The sequence below is a fragment of the Scylla paramamosain genome, chromosome 10 (genome assembly GCF_035594125.1).
Source record: "Scylla paramamosain isolate STU-SP2022 chromosome 10, ASM3559412v1, whole genome shotgun sequence".
Lineage (NCBI taxonomy): Eukaryota > Metazoa > Arthropoda > Malacostraca > Decapoda > Portunidae > Scylla > Scylla paramamosain.
This window is the reverse complement of record NC_087160.1, coordinates 27,719,820-27,739,431: the sequence shown is the minus strand read 5'-3', so window position 1 is coordinate 27,739,431 and position 19,612 is coordinate 27,719,820. Positions and strand designations below refer to the sequence as shown.

Genomic DNA, 19,612 nt, shown 5'->3' with positions numbered 1-19,612 from the left:
ATACTATCATAACTTTATTTTTGATGTCCAAAGTATCGTGTGTCCCACAATATATTTTAGTATCTCCACAATTTCCAGTGAAGTAACCTCGGAGAACTGCCACCAAGTAATTTTGTTTGTCGTTGCTATAAAAAGCTCATACTCAGTGACCTGATCTGTGTATGAGTACTTCTGTTTTCATTCTTTTTAGAACAGATATATGCAGTCATTACTGTCAAAATGAGTCAATGTTTACATAGATAGAAAAATATATTTGAGTAATTTGCAGTGTATTTGTTTGTTTGTTTTTTTGTTTATTTGTTTGTTTATTTATTTATTTGTTTATATATTAATTAATTAATTAATTAATTAATTAATTAATTAATTTATTTATTTATGTAGTTACTTAGTTGTGATATACAGGAAAGCAGCAATGCTTGTATTGCCTCCTAAATTAGGTATCATCTTTTTGGTTCCTATTCTTTGTATCTTCCAATTTTCTCATACACTTTCTTCTGAGGTGATCACATTATTACTGCATACAGTGGAGACTCAATATTCAAACAGCTTACAAGTCAAACCTTTTGATACTGGAATGCAAATGTTAAACTTGGTACTTAACAAAAGTATCTGGTACTCAATCATCCACATATGTGGTTATATAAGGTCATAGACAAAGGCTTCCTCCTGTTGTTCTGCTGTGGTCATATACTTAGCAAAAATAGTTTTCTGCTTTTTGATAAGTGGTTTTACTTCTAAAAAGTCACAATGATACCAAAGAGCTTATTAGTGGTGAAAATAACTCCAAAAAGATTAATGTAGTGGGAACCATTGACCAGGGGAGGAAAAAGTTTAGAATGAATTATATGATTTACAGATACTGATAGTCCAATTTTTTGTTACTTAAACTGCCATTCAGAAGCATTTAAGTTCAAATATAATACCTCAAGTCTTTGACTTATCATTGTGACAATAACTTCATAATTTCTTCATCCAAATAAGTAAATGCTACTCTTATTTTCATAAATAGCTGAAGAATTTTTCCTGTAATGTTATCATTATTATATATTTATCTGGTGATAAGCTGTTAGAAAATATTACTCCTTGGTCCTTATCTTCAACTTTAATGATTGTATTTCTGAACTTGTAATCGTGCATACATCTGGTGCCTTTGTTGGATTCCTTCTTTTTTTATTTTGTAAACTTAAATTCCATTTACCATCTACAGCTCCATCACCATATCCTTTCTACATCCTGTAGTAGTGTTTTATAGCCTTCATTAAATTAAATTTTTCTTAATACTTTGGCATTTTTTTGCAAAGTCACATAACTGTTTACTACATCCGCCTAATTATTTCTGTATTGCTTAGATATACGTATTGTAAATATGGCTGGTGTCAGAATGGATCCATGTGGGACTTGGTTTAATGCTCTGCACCATCCTATGTGTGTGTGGATGTGTGTGCTTTCAAAGTTTCAGGAAGTTGATTTATTGAATATATCTTTTTATTGATTGATTTATCATTGCTTTCTACTGAAAAATACTTGGAAATCAATCATGCAATAAGAATACAGGACCCAATTGGTAAGGATGAACTGTATGCTTAATATGACATTTTGTGAGGCTGGCAATCTTGCCAACTATCCGAAGCTTAGTTATAATTTATAAGCAAAAATATCCCCATTTGTAATAAACACAATAAATACACAAATTATATATTATTAGTTAATAAACTAATCTATCAGCAATATACTATACCAGCATCACAACAAAGGAGAAGGTTGCCAAAACAGTGCGCGCGCACACACACACACACACACACACACACACACACACACACACACACACACACACACATGCCCTGTGACTAAATTGAAATTTATATCAGGCCCCTTGTCTTAGTGGTGGGGAAAGGAAAGATCTACTGACTGAAATTGTTTGAGCATCAGTTGCACACGTATGCCTAGGTGTGCTTTTGTAACTGAACCTTGTGTAAATGTAATTAGTGAGGATCTGGTTTTCAGTAATTTGTTGATAGAATAACAAATTGAATACTTTGGGAGTGAGAAGGCATAAAACTTGATGCACATCTAGAATGCTCACTTCCAGCTTCCATTGAGGCAAGTGGTTCTTACTTTTTTTTTTTTTTGGTGGGGGGGGTTAGGTGTTGTTTAAAGCAATATACATTCAAATTAGGGTGTTGTCATGCTGTTTGAGGTTTTGCAGGAATTGCGAAATTTCAAAGTGTTGATTAATTAGATTATAAAAGAAGCGGTATTATAAATATATAAATACAAACCAGTTAATAGTTTGGTTTCATACCAAATTTTGTGGCTCGTCTTGCTTGCACACTTTTATTTGTTCATTTGTTTATTTATTTATTTATTTATTTATTTATTTATTTATTTATTTTATTTTTTCTAAGATTATTGTTATTATTTTTCATTTATTTATTTTTTTATAAGAAAGCAGAGATGGTGGAATGGCAGCTGAAGTCTTTATCTTAATTTGAAAGTTTACATATTTGTTTAACTTCTGGAGTGCTCTTTATGTCATACAGCTTTCATTGGGAATCAGTAAAATTTAAGGTGTTGTATGTAGCATACAAATGCAATTGCTAGGTTTCTTCTTCATTACAGAATTATTCCGTCAATCATACCCAAGCACAGAATCTCTGCCCACGACTGTGTCTTCCCGCTCCAAGGTTTCCACCCAGCCCTCAGACCTGGAGCCAACATATCCTCCCCTCCCTCCATATCCTCCCCCACCCCCTTCTACTTCACCCCCACCCTATAGTTTTGTTTCACGGGACCAGTCTTTTGATAGTGGGAATGGGGGGACCCACCCAAGGGATGGGGCATCTTCCCCATCCTTGCGTGACAGACCTCCTCCCCCATACTCTTTTGCCCCACGCACCCTGCCCCATGACATGAACAAGCCTCAACCTGCCCCCAGACACCAGTTCTTTAAGGCAGAGAGCTTGACGCTTGAACATGGGGCCTCTGACAGAGACTACCATCTGATGCCAGACCGTGCTGACAGGGGTGAATATCCTCTCTTAGTTTATTACACTATGGTGCACATTATTTATTATTTGGCTTGTCACTGTAAATCGTTTACCTTAGCTTGATACTGTCTGTTACACCAATACCTCCATCATCCAGAATGAATTCAGATTAGGCCCAGTTTATTGATACAGGAAGCAAGATTGTTGTGGCTGTGTTTATCTTGATTAGAAAAAAAAAAATCTGACATAAGGTGTGGTGAATAGTCCCTGATTTTCAGGTTGAAGTGTGAAGAAAAGATCACAGTCTGAATGCCTATCTGAAAGGGTAAATGGGATAAATGTATAACTGTTTGGTTCTGCCAGTTTTACTATGTAATATAAATTAGTAAAGCATGTATCCCATACATATTACAATTGTGAATAGCTTTCCAGACAGGACTTAAATCCTCAAGGCTGCAAATAAGTGCATTCAGTAGATGAGTATATGCTCAGTTTCTTTCCCACACAATCTAATTTTTCCCTATAATGTTCAGAATGCTTAGTCTAAAATTTTAATAATCTGAATAAGTATAGCTCTTGTTTCTTCAGAATGTTCTATGGTGTGTTCTTATCACCAAAGTGATATACACATTTTCCTTTGAGTGACCCATTTACATAATTCCTCCCATGCTGGATGAGTTTTTTTTTTTTTTTTTAAGAGCCATGAAGATATCAGCATTTTCCTGAAATCTAAGATAGTTTCTACACATTAACCACCGTCCTTCACCTCACATACCATTGTGGTGTCGTCCTCCTCCTGTATTGTGTCCCTGCCCCAGTCACATCCTGCAGCTGAATTGCTTCAAAATACTAATATAACTTGAATCTCTTGATAAGATATGTGTATCTTGAAGGGAACACTTCTGTAAAATATCCATCAGAGAGGCATAGTCTGATCTTTGGCCCTGCAGCTGCCCGGATGAGTGAGGTTCATGTGTGTGCACAGTATTCTTCTGGTATAAAGTTTTTCTTTAAGTAAAATATTTGTTTATTTGTAGTTGCACTGATATATTGTGATTGTTGTTTTGCATGAGCATTATCTGTCTGCATGTGTTTGATGGTTGTATTTATAGTACAGAACAAAGGATATATTTGATGGATTGGTAATTCCATGCCCTTGAAGTTTTGTTCTCAAGATTATTGCCTTTCCATATGATGGTTTGTCTCAAACTATTTTAGCACACTTGTAAAATTATTATTTATATTGATGCTCTTTAAACTCAATTTTTGACAGCTTATTGAATTATACTTATCAATCGGTGCTTGTACACTAATGTCTCAAGCAATAAAATCAAAAGAGAGAATGATCCAAATGGTTTCGCTTATTTCTTAAAAAACTGCAATTCAAGATCAAATGAAAAATATAGGTCCTAAATATGATATAAAAAGTATTGTCATGCATCTTAAAAGCATAATTTGTGTAGTTAATAAAATTAAAGTTTAAGTAGTGCTGACACTTTATATGAACATTGTAATTATTGCTTAACTATTGAACATGCATCCATAGTATTTTTGCGAAGAATTTCTAGTTGGAATGCTATTATTTTCATAATTAAATTAAAATTGATTTAGCTGTAATCTGTTACTTCTTAAGATACTGTGATGTTGGAATTATGTAGTGTGAAAGGAAAGAAAACTTGTTGTTTATACTTTATATTTTGCCTATGGCATTTCTATACATGATTATCTTGATTGCAAAAAGTATACAGATGTATCTTTTTTTTTTTTCCACTGTCATTATGGAATGAATTTTATCACTCCTGACTGAGAATTTAGCACTTTTTACATTGAAGGATAATTCAGTAAATTAACCAATAGAAGATGAACCATACCTGCAGTGTTTTTGAAGATGTTAGAATTACAGTAGTTAAAGATCTAGTGCAGTTATTTGTTCTGTTTTCATCTGAGGGAATTCATGACTTTAGAATTTAAACTTAGATATGGAAAGAGTCAATATTATGTAACAGCCTTGGTGGTTATCTCTGTCTTGTGCTTTTGAGATAGTTATTTCTTCCTTAGTCCTCTCTCAGGTATGCCTCCTCAGTAAAGTGATGCTGTTCACTGATTGATCCTGAAAGTTGATATTGGAGAGGAGTAATTAGCAAACATTAATAATGTCGGCTATACCATTGTTGTTGTTGAAAGAAGATATAATATATTTTTCTTTATGAATTATATTAAAAATGTACCATATGAAGGTGAAAAAATTTACCTATGTGAAACAGTACTATATGATTCAGCATTTAGCTAGTATGTTTTCTGCAGAAAGAATTAATTGTTAATGGGGAGTTTGGTAAACTAGTGATTATCACCAGCGGCAGCACCAGACATATCCCCTTCCCACATATAGGTGCAATATCAAATATGTCTAGTGTCATTCTATATACATGAAAGGTGCATTTAGCTTATATAATATATTTTCTACACAGTTCCTTCTAAGTAGTAACACAGGTAAAATCAAACTCTATTCATGAACAAAAGTATATAAGTTGATTTTCTAGTGAATACAGCATCTAGGTTTATTTGGTTATCTCGAGGTTTCCAAAAAAGTACACCATTGATCAGAAGTGTATTAATGCAGACTTCCTAGTATATGGAAACAACAATTTTAATTGAAAATAGGCAACTCGAGTGTCCTGGCGAGAATAATGCTGTATATCTAACCCAGGGGTTCTCAACCTTTTTGCAAGTTGGGTCCTCCCAAAGCTGGTTCAATGCATTTGGGGCCCTCCTCCCTGCACTACTTACTCAACCCCCTCCCTAACAATGCCACCATAGATAGATAGATAGATAGATAGATAGATAGATAGATAGATAGATAAATAAATAGATAGATAGCCCATAGCTAGGCTATTATTGTATTGGCTCACACATTATTCTTCTTCTTCTTCTTATTATTATTTATTTATTTATTTATTTATTTATTTATTTATTTATATATTTATTTATTTATTTATTTATTTACTTATTTTTTTTTTTTATTATTTCTTTCCCTTCCCATCCTGTGCTCTCCCCCCCCTCCCCCCAGCACACACACACCAGAGAGTGTCTGCTCGTCCCTCTGTCAAGAACCACTGATCTAACCAAAATAAACATCTGATCTGACTGGCCTGCCATAGTTGAAGTTAACAAATCTTCAATTATTCTTTCAATATTAATCTTTTCTCAAATCTTACTTTTAACATTAGAATCTGCTAAACATGTAGCTGGACAACCAGTTAATTCCTGCTGCAGTGTCCACGCCACTACTCCATGAACCTGTGGCTTCCTGTATTCCTCTCCCATTATGCCAGAGCTGTCTTGAGAGATGTTTGTTTTGGTGTTTGATTACTTTGCCATGTCGTTCGCTTCATGAAAGAGATGCTAAAATCCCCACAAAAATAACTACAGAGGGTGTCCGAATTACAAGATAACAAGTTACAAATTTTCAGATATGAGCAGTCTACTCACAAAATGAAATTGTGTTCTCAATATTGTTCTTTATGCTAACCAAAAGTTCAGATTTGGTGCTATACATCATATTTATGTAGTACACTGCTTCGCCACTACCTACACAGCACAGTACCATAGCGGAGGACCATCCACTGCCCGAGGACACAGGCTCTGTAGCAGTTTATTTTGAGATACTAATTTAAAATTTAATTTAAAACTTATCCTACTGCACTGCAGTGAGTCTGGCTTGAAAGTTTTTAAATTTAATTCAAAACTTATACTGCACTGCAGTGAGTTTGGCTTGAGATTCCACAGCGTACGGAACTCCGCCAGTCGGCCTCTGAGAGGCATAGAAACAGGAGGGTTGTGCTGCTCCATTACATTAAGTCCACAAATAGGCAAACATAACTGTCTTATGCTTTCAGCCAGCCATCTTAATAAATTATATGAATAAAGGTGTGTATAACCTGAGAAGGAGAGAGGGAGAAAGGAAAAAATGTGCATGAGAGAGAGAGAGAGAGAGAGAGAGAGAGAGAGAGAGAGAGAGAGAGAGAGAGAGAGAGAGAGAGAGAGAGAGAGAGAGAGAGAGAGAGAGAGAGAGAGAGAGAGAGTCTCATAACTCATGCAGCTACAGCTGTTGGACCTTGGCTACACTCACTCCTAAGTCCATGAATAGACAAACAAACTTGTCTTATGCTTTCCAACAACCATCTTAATTAATTATATGAATAAAGGTGTGTATAACCTGAGAGAGAGAGAGAGAGAGAGAGAGAGAGAGAGAGAGAGAGAGAGAGAGAGAGAGAGAGAGAGAGAGAGAGAGAGAGAGATGTCTCATTTTAACCTGTCACTGCTTAGTAGTATCACATCACCCATAAGGCAAGGTGTACTCTCTCTCTCTCTCTCTCTCTCTCTCTCTCTCTCTCTCTCTCTCTCTCTCTCTCTCTCTCTCTCTCTCTCTCTCTCTCTCTCTCATGGTATCAAGTGTCAAGTAGGTAAGCATTACCTTGTTTGCCCAACATACAATACTTTTTTGTACTGAAAAATTATAATGACAAGTTATGAGCAAAACAACTCATGAGCAACCTTCTTGAACGTATCTCGCTCATAACATGAACACACTCTGTATGTTCATATATCATGATGTTACTGAGTATGTCATACTATATGTTATAGTAGTCTTATTTTTTTATCTTTTTCACTGTCCAAATCAATAGATTTTAGACTTGTAATATGCTGTATTTAAAATATTGATAGCAAATATGCTGTATTTAAAATATTGATAGTATTACTAAATAATCATAAAAAATATTTCTTTTGACCAACTTCTCTCAAAATTATCCATACACGATATTTAAAGGTTGATGAAGAATTTTGTAAGTATCATAATGAGCAATGTTCTATGTATCTATACACATGGGATTTACAATAACAATATTTTAGCTCATGTCACTGGGGACATGCAGTAATAATGACACCCGGCAGATTAGTTCTGAAAACTCCCCATTACAGTAATACAGCATAAAAACAACTGCTTTTCTGCTAGAAAATAATGTTCTCCACCTCAAGATTAGGTCTTGCAGTAAAGCAAGATTAGGTCTTGCAGTAAAACAAAAAATATTTGTGAACCATACATTGTGTGTGTGTGTGTGTGTGTGTGTGTGTGTGTATATATATATATATATATATATATATATATATATATATATATATATATATATATATATATATATATATATATATATATATATATATATGTATATATATATATAAATAAATGTGTGTGTGTGTGTGTGTGTTCTAAAAACAGTGGAGATCTTGAGGATCACAAAACTTGGGGTCTTGAAAACACTGAAAAACACTAACTTATTTCTGCTGCATGGCCTAGGACTGTGTGTGTTTTGTCCATTCATCCAGTGTGGTGCTGCCTTATCTAGAACTGAGTGAGTGGGTGTGTTTTGCCCTCACATCTCGCATGATGTGGCATTGTGGTGCTGCCACAGCATGGTTTGGCACTGTGTGGTGGATATGGTAGTGCCACTATAGTGAGAAACCTCTCATTTGTTTGTGTGTCTTTTCTCAATGCAGCAGGGCCTTTGCCATATACTGTAGTGTGGCACTAGCCTTTCTCTCCCTTCTCTCTCCTTGTGAGCGGGGGTGTGATTAGGGTTGTGGCAGCTCGTGTGATGCCAGTGGTAGGAAAATGTGACCTATACATGACAGAAACATGAAATACAAGGAGTTAATGTGTGAAAGTTGGGATGGTAAGAGTGTATGACTCAGCATGAAACTCTAGGATCACAAAACTCGGATAGTGCAAAATTCAAGTGTGTGTGTGTGTGTGTGTGTGTGTGTGTATATATATATATATATATATATATATATATATATATATATATATATATATATATATATATATATATATATATATATATATATTATTTGTGTGTGTGTGTGTGTTTTTTTTATGCAGGAGGGACACTGGCCAAGGGCAACAAAAATCCAATAAAAAAAGCCCACTGAGATGCCAGTCCCATAAAAGGGTCCAAAGCAGTAGTCAAAAATTGTAGGATAAGTGTCTTGAAACCTCCCTCTTGAAGGAACTCAAGTCTTAGGAAGGTGGAAATATGGAAGCAGGCAGGGAGTTCCAGAATTTACCAGAAAAAGGGATGAATGATTGAGAATACTGGTTAACTCTTGCATTAGAAAGGTGGACAGAATAGGGATGAGAGAAAGAAGAAAGTCTTTTGCAGCGAAGCCACGGGAGAAGGGGAGGCATGCAGTTAGCGAGATCAGAAGAGAAGTTAATGTGAAAATAGTGGTAGAAGACAGCAAGAGATGTAACATTGTGGCGATGAGAGAGAGAAGCCGAAGACAGTCAGTTAGAGGAGAGGAGTTGATGAGATGAAAAGCTTTTGATTCCACCCTGTCTAGAAGAGTGGTATGAGTGGAACCTCCCCAGACATGTGAAGCATACTCCATACATGGACAGATAAGGCCCTTGTACAGAGTTAGCAGCTGGGGGGGGTGAGAAAAATTGGCAGAGATGTCTCAGAATGCCTAACTTCATAGAAGCTGTTTTAGCTAGAGATGAAATGTGAAGTTTCCAGTTCAGATTATAAGTAAAGGACAGTCCGAGGATGTTCAGTGTAGAAGAGGGGGACAGTTGAGTGTCACTGAAGAAGAGGAGATAGTTGTCTGGAAGGTTGTGTTGAGTTGATAGATGGAGGAATTGAGTCTTTGAGGCATTGAACAATACCAAGTTTGCTCTGCCCCAATCAGAAATTTTAGAAAGATCAGAAGTCAGGCATTCTGTGGCTTCCCTGCTTGAAATATTTACTTCCTGAAAGGTTGGACATCTATGAAAAGATGTGGGAAAGTGCAGGGTGGTATGTATCATCAGCATAGGAGTGGATAGGACAAGAAGTTTGGTTTAGAAGGTCATTGATGAATAATAAGAGAGTGGGTGACAGGACAGAACCCTGTTAATAGATTTAGGAGAAGAACAGTGACCGTCTACCACAGCAGCAATAGAATGGTCAGAATGGAAACGAGATGAAGTTACAGAGAGAAGGATAGAAGCTGTAGGAGGGTAGTTTGGAAATCAAAGCTTTGTGCCAGACTCTATCAAAAGCTTTTGATATGTCCAAGGCAACAACAAAAGTTTCACCAAAATCTCTAATATATACTCGTATATATATATATATATATATATATATATATATATATATATATATATATATATATATATATATATATATATATATATATATACACACACACACACACACACACACACACACACACACACACACACACACACACACACTGTATATATATATTTATTTTTCTATGCATTTATTTATCATTCAGTTTTATTTGTTAACTGATTTGAGATACAGGCAGGTGATATTTGTTGTGGGGAAGGTTTTGCTAACAGTTCGCATTAAACGCAATTTATTTTTGAGTTTTAATGAAAGGAATGGCAGAAAATTACTATGGCTACAACCTGGCTGAGACAAGCCCTTAAATTTAAATATATCCTGACTACCACAACATTCAAATTTTTTTATGTATAAATTATGGTAACAAATACGTAGGATTTCCTAAGACATCAAAGGATTAATGAAAAAAATTGGTACAGTACAGTAATCATCATTGAAAACTGTTGAACCATTGTTCACACTAAGCTGATGAACACTCATTGTTGATGTTACTTCATATCATCTACGTGTATTTTATATATTTTCAGATAATTGTACTTATCATTAAATACTAACACTAACCTTCAGTTACTAGTACAGTATAGAAGCAGTTAGTCATTAAAAACTATGCCAAACCATTGTTTACAAACGACTGATGAATGCTCATTTATTATATTGTCTATATTTCCTTCCATCCACTCTTCTCATCTTTCTCACTTGATTTTCACACACTCACTATGTTATCTGGTGCAAATCTTTGGTCTTCATTACTAAATGCAAATGATAAACAATAGTTTCCTAACAGTGTAAGCAAGGGTGACCTCACTGCTGCAGGTTGCAGGATAGAATTGCACTGTTGCCAGGTTATTCGCTAAATTGGCATTACTGTGGGTGGCAGGGCCAGTGGCTGCCCACTCCTTGCCCCCAGCATTATAGTTATCTTACCCTGCATTATGAACTTCTCATCGGCCTGCGGTACTTTATCCTTACATTACAATTTTTTAAGTTCCCCTTGTTATGGTAAGACTTGGAGAGAAATTGATCCCCTGTGTTAGATGCAACTTGCATTAATGTATTCTACATTAGTGGTGACCTGGCTATAGTATTGTTGTAGCTGTTCAACAGAACACTGCAGTCTTTGTAAATCTTGGGAGGTGAGATTTCAGTTGCAAAAAATAATTTGTGGGAAGCAGGACTGAATACTCTGAATGACATGTAAAGTAAGAAATGGTGATCAGACTTAGAAACAATGGTGTTGACTTCAAGTTGATCAGAAAGCATTGAGGAAGATGAACTAGGCCAGATGTCCTTTTTAATGTCATACATTGGCATTGTTTTTTTTTCTTTCTCCCCTAAATGTTGCCCTGGTAGTGGGATTGTTTAAAAGGGGAAAACCCATCTGAGTAAATATGTATGCAGCATATTTATTACTGTTGTTATTATTTTTATTATTGTTACTATTGTTATTGTTATTATTATTATTATTATTATTATTATTATTATTATTATTATTATTATTATTATTATTATTATTATTGCCATCATCATCTTTACTTTTATTATGAAAATTCGAATGGCATTTATGATCTTCCTTACTTGAAGGAGGTAACTGTATAGAACTAGAATGAAGGGGTGGAAATTTTCTCCAGCAACTTTTATGATCCCATAAGAAAAGGAAGTGAAGGGAAAATGTATGCTGATTTAGTTTTTAACAGGTTACCACCAATTCAAATCTTGCATAAGGTGCAGCTTCCCACACCACATATGCTCACACACACTTTCACTGCCCACCACATTAATTCTCATTTCCTCCTTTGCCCAATAATTTTGTCAGATTAGTGGATTTTTTGGTGACCAAATGTGTACATTTCCTACAGTCTGTATATTGTACATATTTCCCACTGCTACCCAGGTGTCCCTCACTCACACCATGACCATGATTGTGTTAATATTCTTAAAAGATCTTCCAAGACACATGCTAGAGACATTTGTAAGTCTGCAAAGGTGCTGACTCTATAGGAAAATAAAGGCAGGAGTTGGAAGGTAGAGCAGGTGGTGGTAATGGCAGCAATAACATAACATTGGCAGTCATGTTGATGATACCAACAAGTAGATTTTTTCTACATATCCTTTTAGATTTCCTTGCCTCTTGTAGAGCTTTATAAAGTTCAGTTAAATGACTTAAATTTTATCCAGATTAGCATCAAAATAAGTTTTATATAAAAATAATAATAATAAATTTGCTTCCTTCTTTTGTACTCTTGTTTTATATATATATTTATTTTGTGTTTACTTATTTTTTATATTAAAAATAGGTTATTTTATAGTCCTATTTCAAGTAATTAGTCAATCATCAATTTCCTCTGTTTATATTTGTGTTGATAAAGGCAGCTCTTCACTTTGTAGAAATACCTATTGAGTACTAGTGTTATATATTGTGCTTAATTTGATATGGGATTATGAACTGAAAGGTATGTTTTAGAGAAATAAGTGTGTACATGATTCTGTAAAATTTGGGAATTTACAAGAGTGATCATCTGAATGGGCAATCTTGTGTTGCATTATGAAAGTCATGTCTCACCTGTGAGGAATACTGTTTCCTCTCTTAATGATAAGAAAGGACAGCATATACTATGTGCCACTTAAGCATTAATGCATACTTTTGTTTCTGCAGTCCATAAACAAGTGGCACTAGTCACATAGATATTGTCACACTCCTTATAATATCAACACATTGTTACCTTCAGTATTTATTTGTCAGTCACTATGTGAAGAGAAGCTAAACAACTGAATATCATTTAACCTGCTTGGCCAAGATGCAAACTCAAGCTAGATGATTAACTTTATAGTTTGAAAGTTTGCAATGCATGTTGTTATGGTGTGGAATACCTTCAAAATTTTATGTTAGTACATTTAGAATATTTACATCCTTTTTATTGGGATCTATATCAATTAAGTATTCCAATAATCAGCCATGCTTATTTTGCAAAAATATTGTTTTGTTATCACCATATGGTGAAGAACATAGAATACTACAGGTAACATTTGTAAGCCTGACAACATTTGCTGATAGGGTTAGTAGGTCAGCAGTATCAGCTGGAGTAAGTGGTTTTGTTATATTTAATTGTCTGATTTGTTAAAATAACTTCAATCATCTATCTCTGATGCCTCAAAGGAGTATTCTCCAAGAGGATGGCCATGACATAAGATCCTCCACCTCTCCTTATCCAAACATTCCTCTCTTGCCTAGTCAAGCATTTGAATCCTATTAACATCTTTTGCACACATGTGCTTATTATCTTATCCTTCTATCTTCCATGTGGCTTTTCCTCTCCTATTAACTCCAACTTTGCTGACGTACTCTTTTACAAACTCTTCATATTTCATCCTCTCATTATGCGTATACCATTGGAAATGTTGGTGCAAAGTTGAAACAATGAAATAGAATGAGCTGTATTAGCATGTCTATTTGCAACTGATACTGTCAAACTAACAGAGTGGAAAGGAGCTTGTCTTACTAGCAGAGAGTGGAAAGGAACTAGTGATAATTTCTATAGGATGAGTGAGATGCAAACTGAAGGTGAATGCTGGAGAGAATAAAGTGATAGTGTTTAAGAAGAGAGAAGTAGAGCTGTGTGATTATTGAATATCTTGTATAGTTAATCAGCTATTCATCCTTCCTTTTGTTTGGCTGATAAATGGAACTTGGGGAAACCTTGGGAAAGTAAATTGGAAACCTGAATTTCACAGTAGCTCTGTCTCCTATATTGATATTATCTACCACAGGTTTAAAAGTCAATGAGATGAGATGAATGCTTACTCCACAAGCAGCTATAGTGTATGTCCCTAACTTCATCTTTTGTTGGGTGTATGTCCCAGCTGTAGGAAGTGCGCCTTCGGGTGATAATGTACCTATGTTTAAATAAAAAAAAAAAAGTCTGTTAAAGGAAGAGAGGGAGGGGAGTGACTGGGAACACTCAACATGGTGAGACAGATGGAGATAAGAGAGGGTTATGAAAAGTAGGCAGATAATAGATTCACTTACAAAAATTGTGAATGGATAGGTATAAGGTATAGTATTCTGCTAACATCAGCATATGAATCAAAGACCTGGATGTGAAATAGGGAACAACATTAGAGAGTGTGGGTTTGGGAAATGAGCTGAAAGGGATGCGTGGAGTGATGAGATAGGAAGATGAGAGAAATGAAAGTGTGTGCAAGTGATGTAAACTGTACAGTGATGGAATGGGTGAAAAGGGATGCAATGAGATGGTATAATTTAAATCAGCATATTGACATTTCTTTCATTGTCACAATCCATATAGAAAGCTGCTGTATGATATGTCTACCACTTAATGAATTACACTTTCTGCAAACTTGGGACATGCTCAGTGACATTTGTTTTTAATTGACAGTTAAAACATATAGCAAGAAAGAGAGAGATAAAACTTTATGAAAGAGAATGGGGAAAAAAAAAAAATTGATTTAATGTGGATTAGGTGTTTGTCTTTGTGGTTCAAAAGTTATTACTATGCTATACTATCAACATCCTTCCAGAAGCTAAAACCTTAAATGTTATTGCTATTGCCATAAATAATTGAGATTTTCTCTGAAGTGAAACAATAGTCTTTAGGACAGAGAAATACACAATAGTATATATCCATAATACTGGATATGCATTGCACTTTTCCATTTATAGAAAAGAAAAAAAATTGTTATTTGTAATGTTGAATCAGAAAGCAATCAGTAACAGCCCACCCTGTTTGACACTAAAGGGGTATGTCACACCTGGTGGGCCAGAATATAGCATTTTACAAAATGCCTCAAAATGCTCTCAGACCATCTAGCAGTAATCTCAGAACAATGTTGTAAAGATTATATATATATATGAGCTTCTGTATTTTTTCTTACTGATTCTGACTCTTGGTACCCTGTTTATTACATTCTCGTCATTATTTTAATAGAGTGACAAAAGGAAAAGAACAATATTTAAAAACCAAGAGTCAGCATCTGAGAGAGCTGAAGAAGAAAAACACCTCTATGCTGCCATGCCATGACACTACACTGCTACCCCCTTCTCCCTGTCCTCCTCCTCCTCCTCCTCCTCCTCCTCCTCCTCCTCCTCCTCCTCCTCCTCCTCCTCCTCCTCCTCCTCCTCCTCTTCCTTTTCCTCCTCCTCCTCCTCCTCCTCCTCATCCTCCTCCTCCTCCTTGCATCATTCCAACACCTACAGCCACTTCTACACTCTTTTCCACCACTTCACCCACATCATCTTCTGTAAGAAAGTTGAATTTCAGTTCTCAGATTGACCACATCCACTCTGCTACATCAGATGATGTGACAAAGATCAAGCCTGTGTGCTAGAGTCTGATCAGAAGACACCCACTGCTGGCCAAAAAGAATATCTTTCCAGTGATATAGGGACAGAATCCCAGCAGTGAGATTTGATATAAACAAACTGGTAAAGTTGTAAAATGTCTCTCAGAAGGTGGCATCAGTGTGACTGATTGTACTCATTCCTTTAGATAAAACACTTATTATTTAAATTTGATGATTTTTAGAAGGCCTTACCTCTTTATGATGATCACTGAGATACATGAAAATCACTTGAATTGGTGATGAAATAAGACAGTTACATACATTTCTAAGTTTAAAATGCTTGTATCTCCATTCAATAAATTTCAACATTTTTTAATCATAGAATATCTGAAATCAATCAGATTTTGATGAGACTACTTGAGGGTATTGCTTTTACTAGCAGCTAGCACTCAATGAATAGATGTGGAAAATATAAATTAGTAATAGTGGGAGTGACAAAAACACAAAATTTGATGAACATAATATAAAGATATGTCACATTCACTGTATATGTCAATATTTCAAAATGGTTTGCATATCATAGGACTATTCAGACCAAAACATAAAAATAGTTGGTTAAGTATTAATGCTGCTGTATGATTTAAAGTACTGTTATACATATATGTACATGTATATGTACATGTATCATTCTTGGTCACATAAAATGTTGGCAGCATTTACCTGCAAAGTTTCAACACTTTACTCCTAATACTTAGGTAAATGCTGTGAGGTGTTGCATACCACATTATGATAAAATGGAAAGTGGGGAAATTCTCATTCCAGCATTGCAATCTGAAAACATCTTCCAAATTCTAGTGTATAGTCAAGTAAATTTTGAATGGAAGTACTAAATTTAGTAATATTTCATCTTGATTCTTGCTAAAATTATTTAGCAATAATTTACCGAAATGCTTGTGTACATTCAATATATAAGTGTGTGTGTGTGTGTGTGTGTGTGTATATATATATATATATATATATATATATATATATATATATATATATATATATATATATATATATATATATATATATATATATATATATATATATATATATATTAGAAATGCAGGTATCTAGCTGTAGTTTACCATCTATAGGGAGGGTGTTTTGTGTGTTAGCTGTAAAGTGGTGCAGTACTTGACAACTTTGATAATCTTTAAATATTTTTTAATAGCTACAGTTATACTTTTCATCATTGAACATACAAGAACTGTCACCTCGAAGGTTGTACATGCATACTTGCATCATCTTGAGCAAAAAATTGAAATTACTGTTCTTATAAACCTGAGTGTAACTTTCCATTGCTCATGTTACCTGGAAGATCCGGTCATTTCCCTGAAGTGAAGGTTCTTAAATGTGATGGCTGTGCACCTCTATGTCAGTGTGTTTGGGTGGGTGGGTATGGCAGTAATCAGGGTGGTGTGTGGTTGGTGGTCCCGCAGGTGGTCTACAGGTGTATCCCCCTCCCACGACCCCCCCTGAGCCGGCACCCCCTGACCGTGAGTGCGTGGAGGGTCCTCCCCGCCGCTTGGTGAAGGCCACCACACTCCCCACTCCCACTCTGCTCTCGACAACATCTCGCACCTCCCTCGATGAGCTCACATGTAACGTACTCTGTAGTGCGTCAACAGATCTAATAGGATTTTTCTGAATAAGACTCTCAGCCACTCAGCACCCAAGATTGGAAATACAATTCTTTTGTAATGCCAGAAATTAACTGAAATTGTGGTGATGAGCTTGATCCATAGATGTGAAAGAATTTAAATGTACAGCATATTCCAGAATATATTTTTATAATCCATACAGAATTTCTAAACTATGTACTAAAATGTATGGCTAAGGTATGCTCATGGTTACAGATATGATTTAAAACTAAGCACAGTAAAGACAGAATATGTGGTCTCTTGTCATGCTTTACCACATTTTTCATTTTTGGGTTTCTGAAGGTGCTGTGGAGTCATCCCACATTAGTTTAGTAAGATTTTTTAGTGAATGACTTTTTTTTTTTTTTTTAAGTATTGGTGAAAATTTCTTTTGAACAGAAATTTATTATTTTATTTATTTATTTGTTTTTATTATTTTTAATGGCTCAATTTTACCCCCTTCTGATCAAGTGTATAGTTTAGTTTGTTGTTATTAATGAAATTCCTGTCTTCCCATAAAAAATCTTATTCAGACAAAATAAAAAATTAAAAAGAATAGACACGCACACAGAAGCATGCATATCAAATCATTAGAATTAGGCAACAAGTACCAATCAGGGGATATCAGGTGCATTAACCTGCCTATGTTATTATCATGTTTGATGTAAATTATACAACCCTCTATAATATATGTAAACAATCTCCCAGGTAGCTGGTAACACATGCATTATCAGGAAACCACAGTAATACCGTATATAAAATCTTCAGTAGCATTTTTCACTTTGTTATTGAGTATCACAAGTACTTTGGAGCTGCCATTTTGAAAACATGAAAGCTAGTAAAATTTATATTTGATTATTTTATACATCTACATAACATTCTCTCTCTCTCTCTCTCTCTCTCTCTCTCTCTCTCTCTCTCTCTCTCTCTCTCTCTCTCTCTCTCTCTCTCTCTCTCTCTCTCTCTCTCTCTCTCTCTCTCTCTCTCTCTTCACAAAACACACACACACACACACACACACACACACACACACACACACACACACACACACACACACACACACCGTGGCTGTGGTGCAGATAAGGAGTGTCTTGGGAGGTTGCAGAGTGTGCTATTCTGCAGCCCTACACATGTGATCTACTGCAGTGTTCTTGCCTAGGATGTGTTGTAGGGTGGGGGAGCTTTAGAGCATGCTGTCCAGAAATTACAGAAAAAAATATTGATTTAAAGTCTCAAGTGGGGATTGTGGTTGGCCAACTTGATGTAAACAAAGATGCACCATAGTGACTCTAGTAGGCAGAAGATCTTGTGGCTGTGATATAGATTTTTCTGGCTTTGGAAAAGAAGAGGAGCAACTGAGAAGATACATATTATCATAATGAGTTCATTACCTGACGGTAAAGTTCCACAGACTGGAAGAAAGTAGACATTGTTCCAATTTATAAAGGGGTATGTCAGGAAGAACCACTGAATTATAGACCATTGTCCCTGACAAGTGTTGTTGCTAAGATTTGTGAAAGAATAATTAAAGATAGGTAGATAAAGTAACTAGAAGACAAGAACAGATAGATTGACAGGCAATTTGGTTTTAGAGAAGGAAGATCTTGCACAATAAATTTGGTTTCTACTCAAGGATGATATAGTACAAGAAAGAGATGGCTGGACAGATGAAATTTTATCTGGATCAGATGAAATTTTATCTGGAAAGCATTTGATAAGGTGCCACATAAGGGACTGCTGTGGAAGATCAAAAACATTGGACATCAAGATGGAGTGATTTTGAAGTGGATGGAGAATTTTTTGAGGACAGAGAAATGAGAACAATAATTAGAGATAGAAAGTCCTTGTGGTTGAAAGTGATCAGTGGAGTTCCACAAGGATCAGTATTGGCTTCAGTAATGTTTGCAGTGTTGATGGGTCAATAAACAATAATAATAATAATAATATATTAATGACATGACAGACAGAATGAACAGTTCTGTGAGTTTGTTTGCTGATGATGCCAGTTTACTTAGGAAGGTGGGAAGGGAGGAGGACTCCCAAGCTCTACAGCTGGATTTGAACAGAATATGGGAATGAAGTCATATATGGGAAATGGGATTCAACATTAGAAAATGCAATGTGATGGACTTTGGGAAGAGTAAAAAGAGAATAGCAGGCAACTACAAAATGAGAAACAAAAAGATTAAGAAAATGACAAAGGAAAAGGACTTGGGAGTAATTGTATCCAATAATTTATCACCAGAAAAACATAAATAGGATTATAGGTGAAACTTACAACTTTGTGAGGAACAAAAGTAGCATTCAGACATCTAGATTAGGAAATGATGAAGAAACTGTGATTGTAAATATGATACGCCCAAGGTTGGAGTATGCAGCAATAGTGTGGTCACCAAGTACAAAAATGAATAATAAAGAAATTGGAGACTTGAAGACTTGGTTCCAAGTC

The 19,612-nt window shown here is 35.3% G+C and overlaps 1 protein-coding gene across 28 annotated transcripts in view; it reads left to right on the top strand.

Moving 5' to 3' along the window:
* The window catches only part of LOC135104468 (rho GTPase-activating protein 190-like), a 212,188-nt gene that overhangs the window by 107,686 nt on the left and 84,890 nt on the right, over positions 1-19,612 (top strand). For 20 of the 28 annotated variants that reach the window (XM_064011954.1, XM_064011950.1, XM_064011951.1 and 17 more), the window contains exons 21-22: positions 2,620-3,024; positions 16,963-17,124. The exons of 4 other annotated variants lie outside the window; for them this stretch is intronic. In XM_064011954.1, coding sequence (XP_063868024.1) covers positions 2,620-3,024; positions 16,963-17,124 — 567 coding nt within the window. The remainder of the gene's footprint in view (positions 1-2,619; positions 3,025-16,962; positions 17,125-19,612) is intronic. 4 more of the 28 variants (XM_064011967.1, XM_064011955.1, XM_064011958.1 and 1 more) reach the window with 2 other exon arrangements.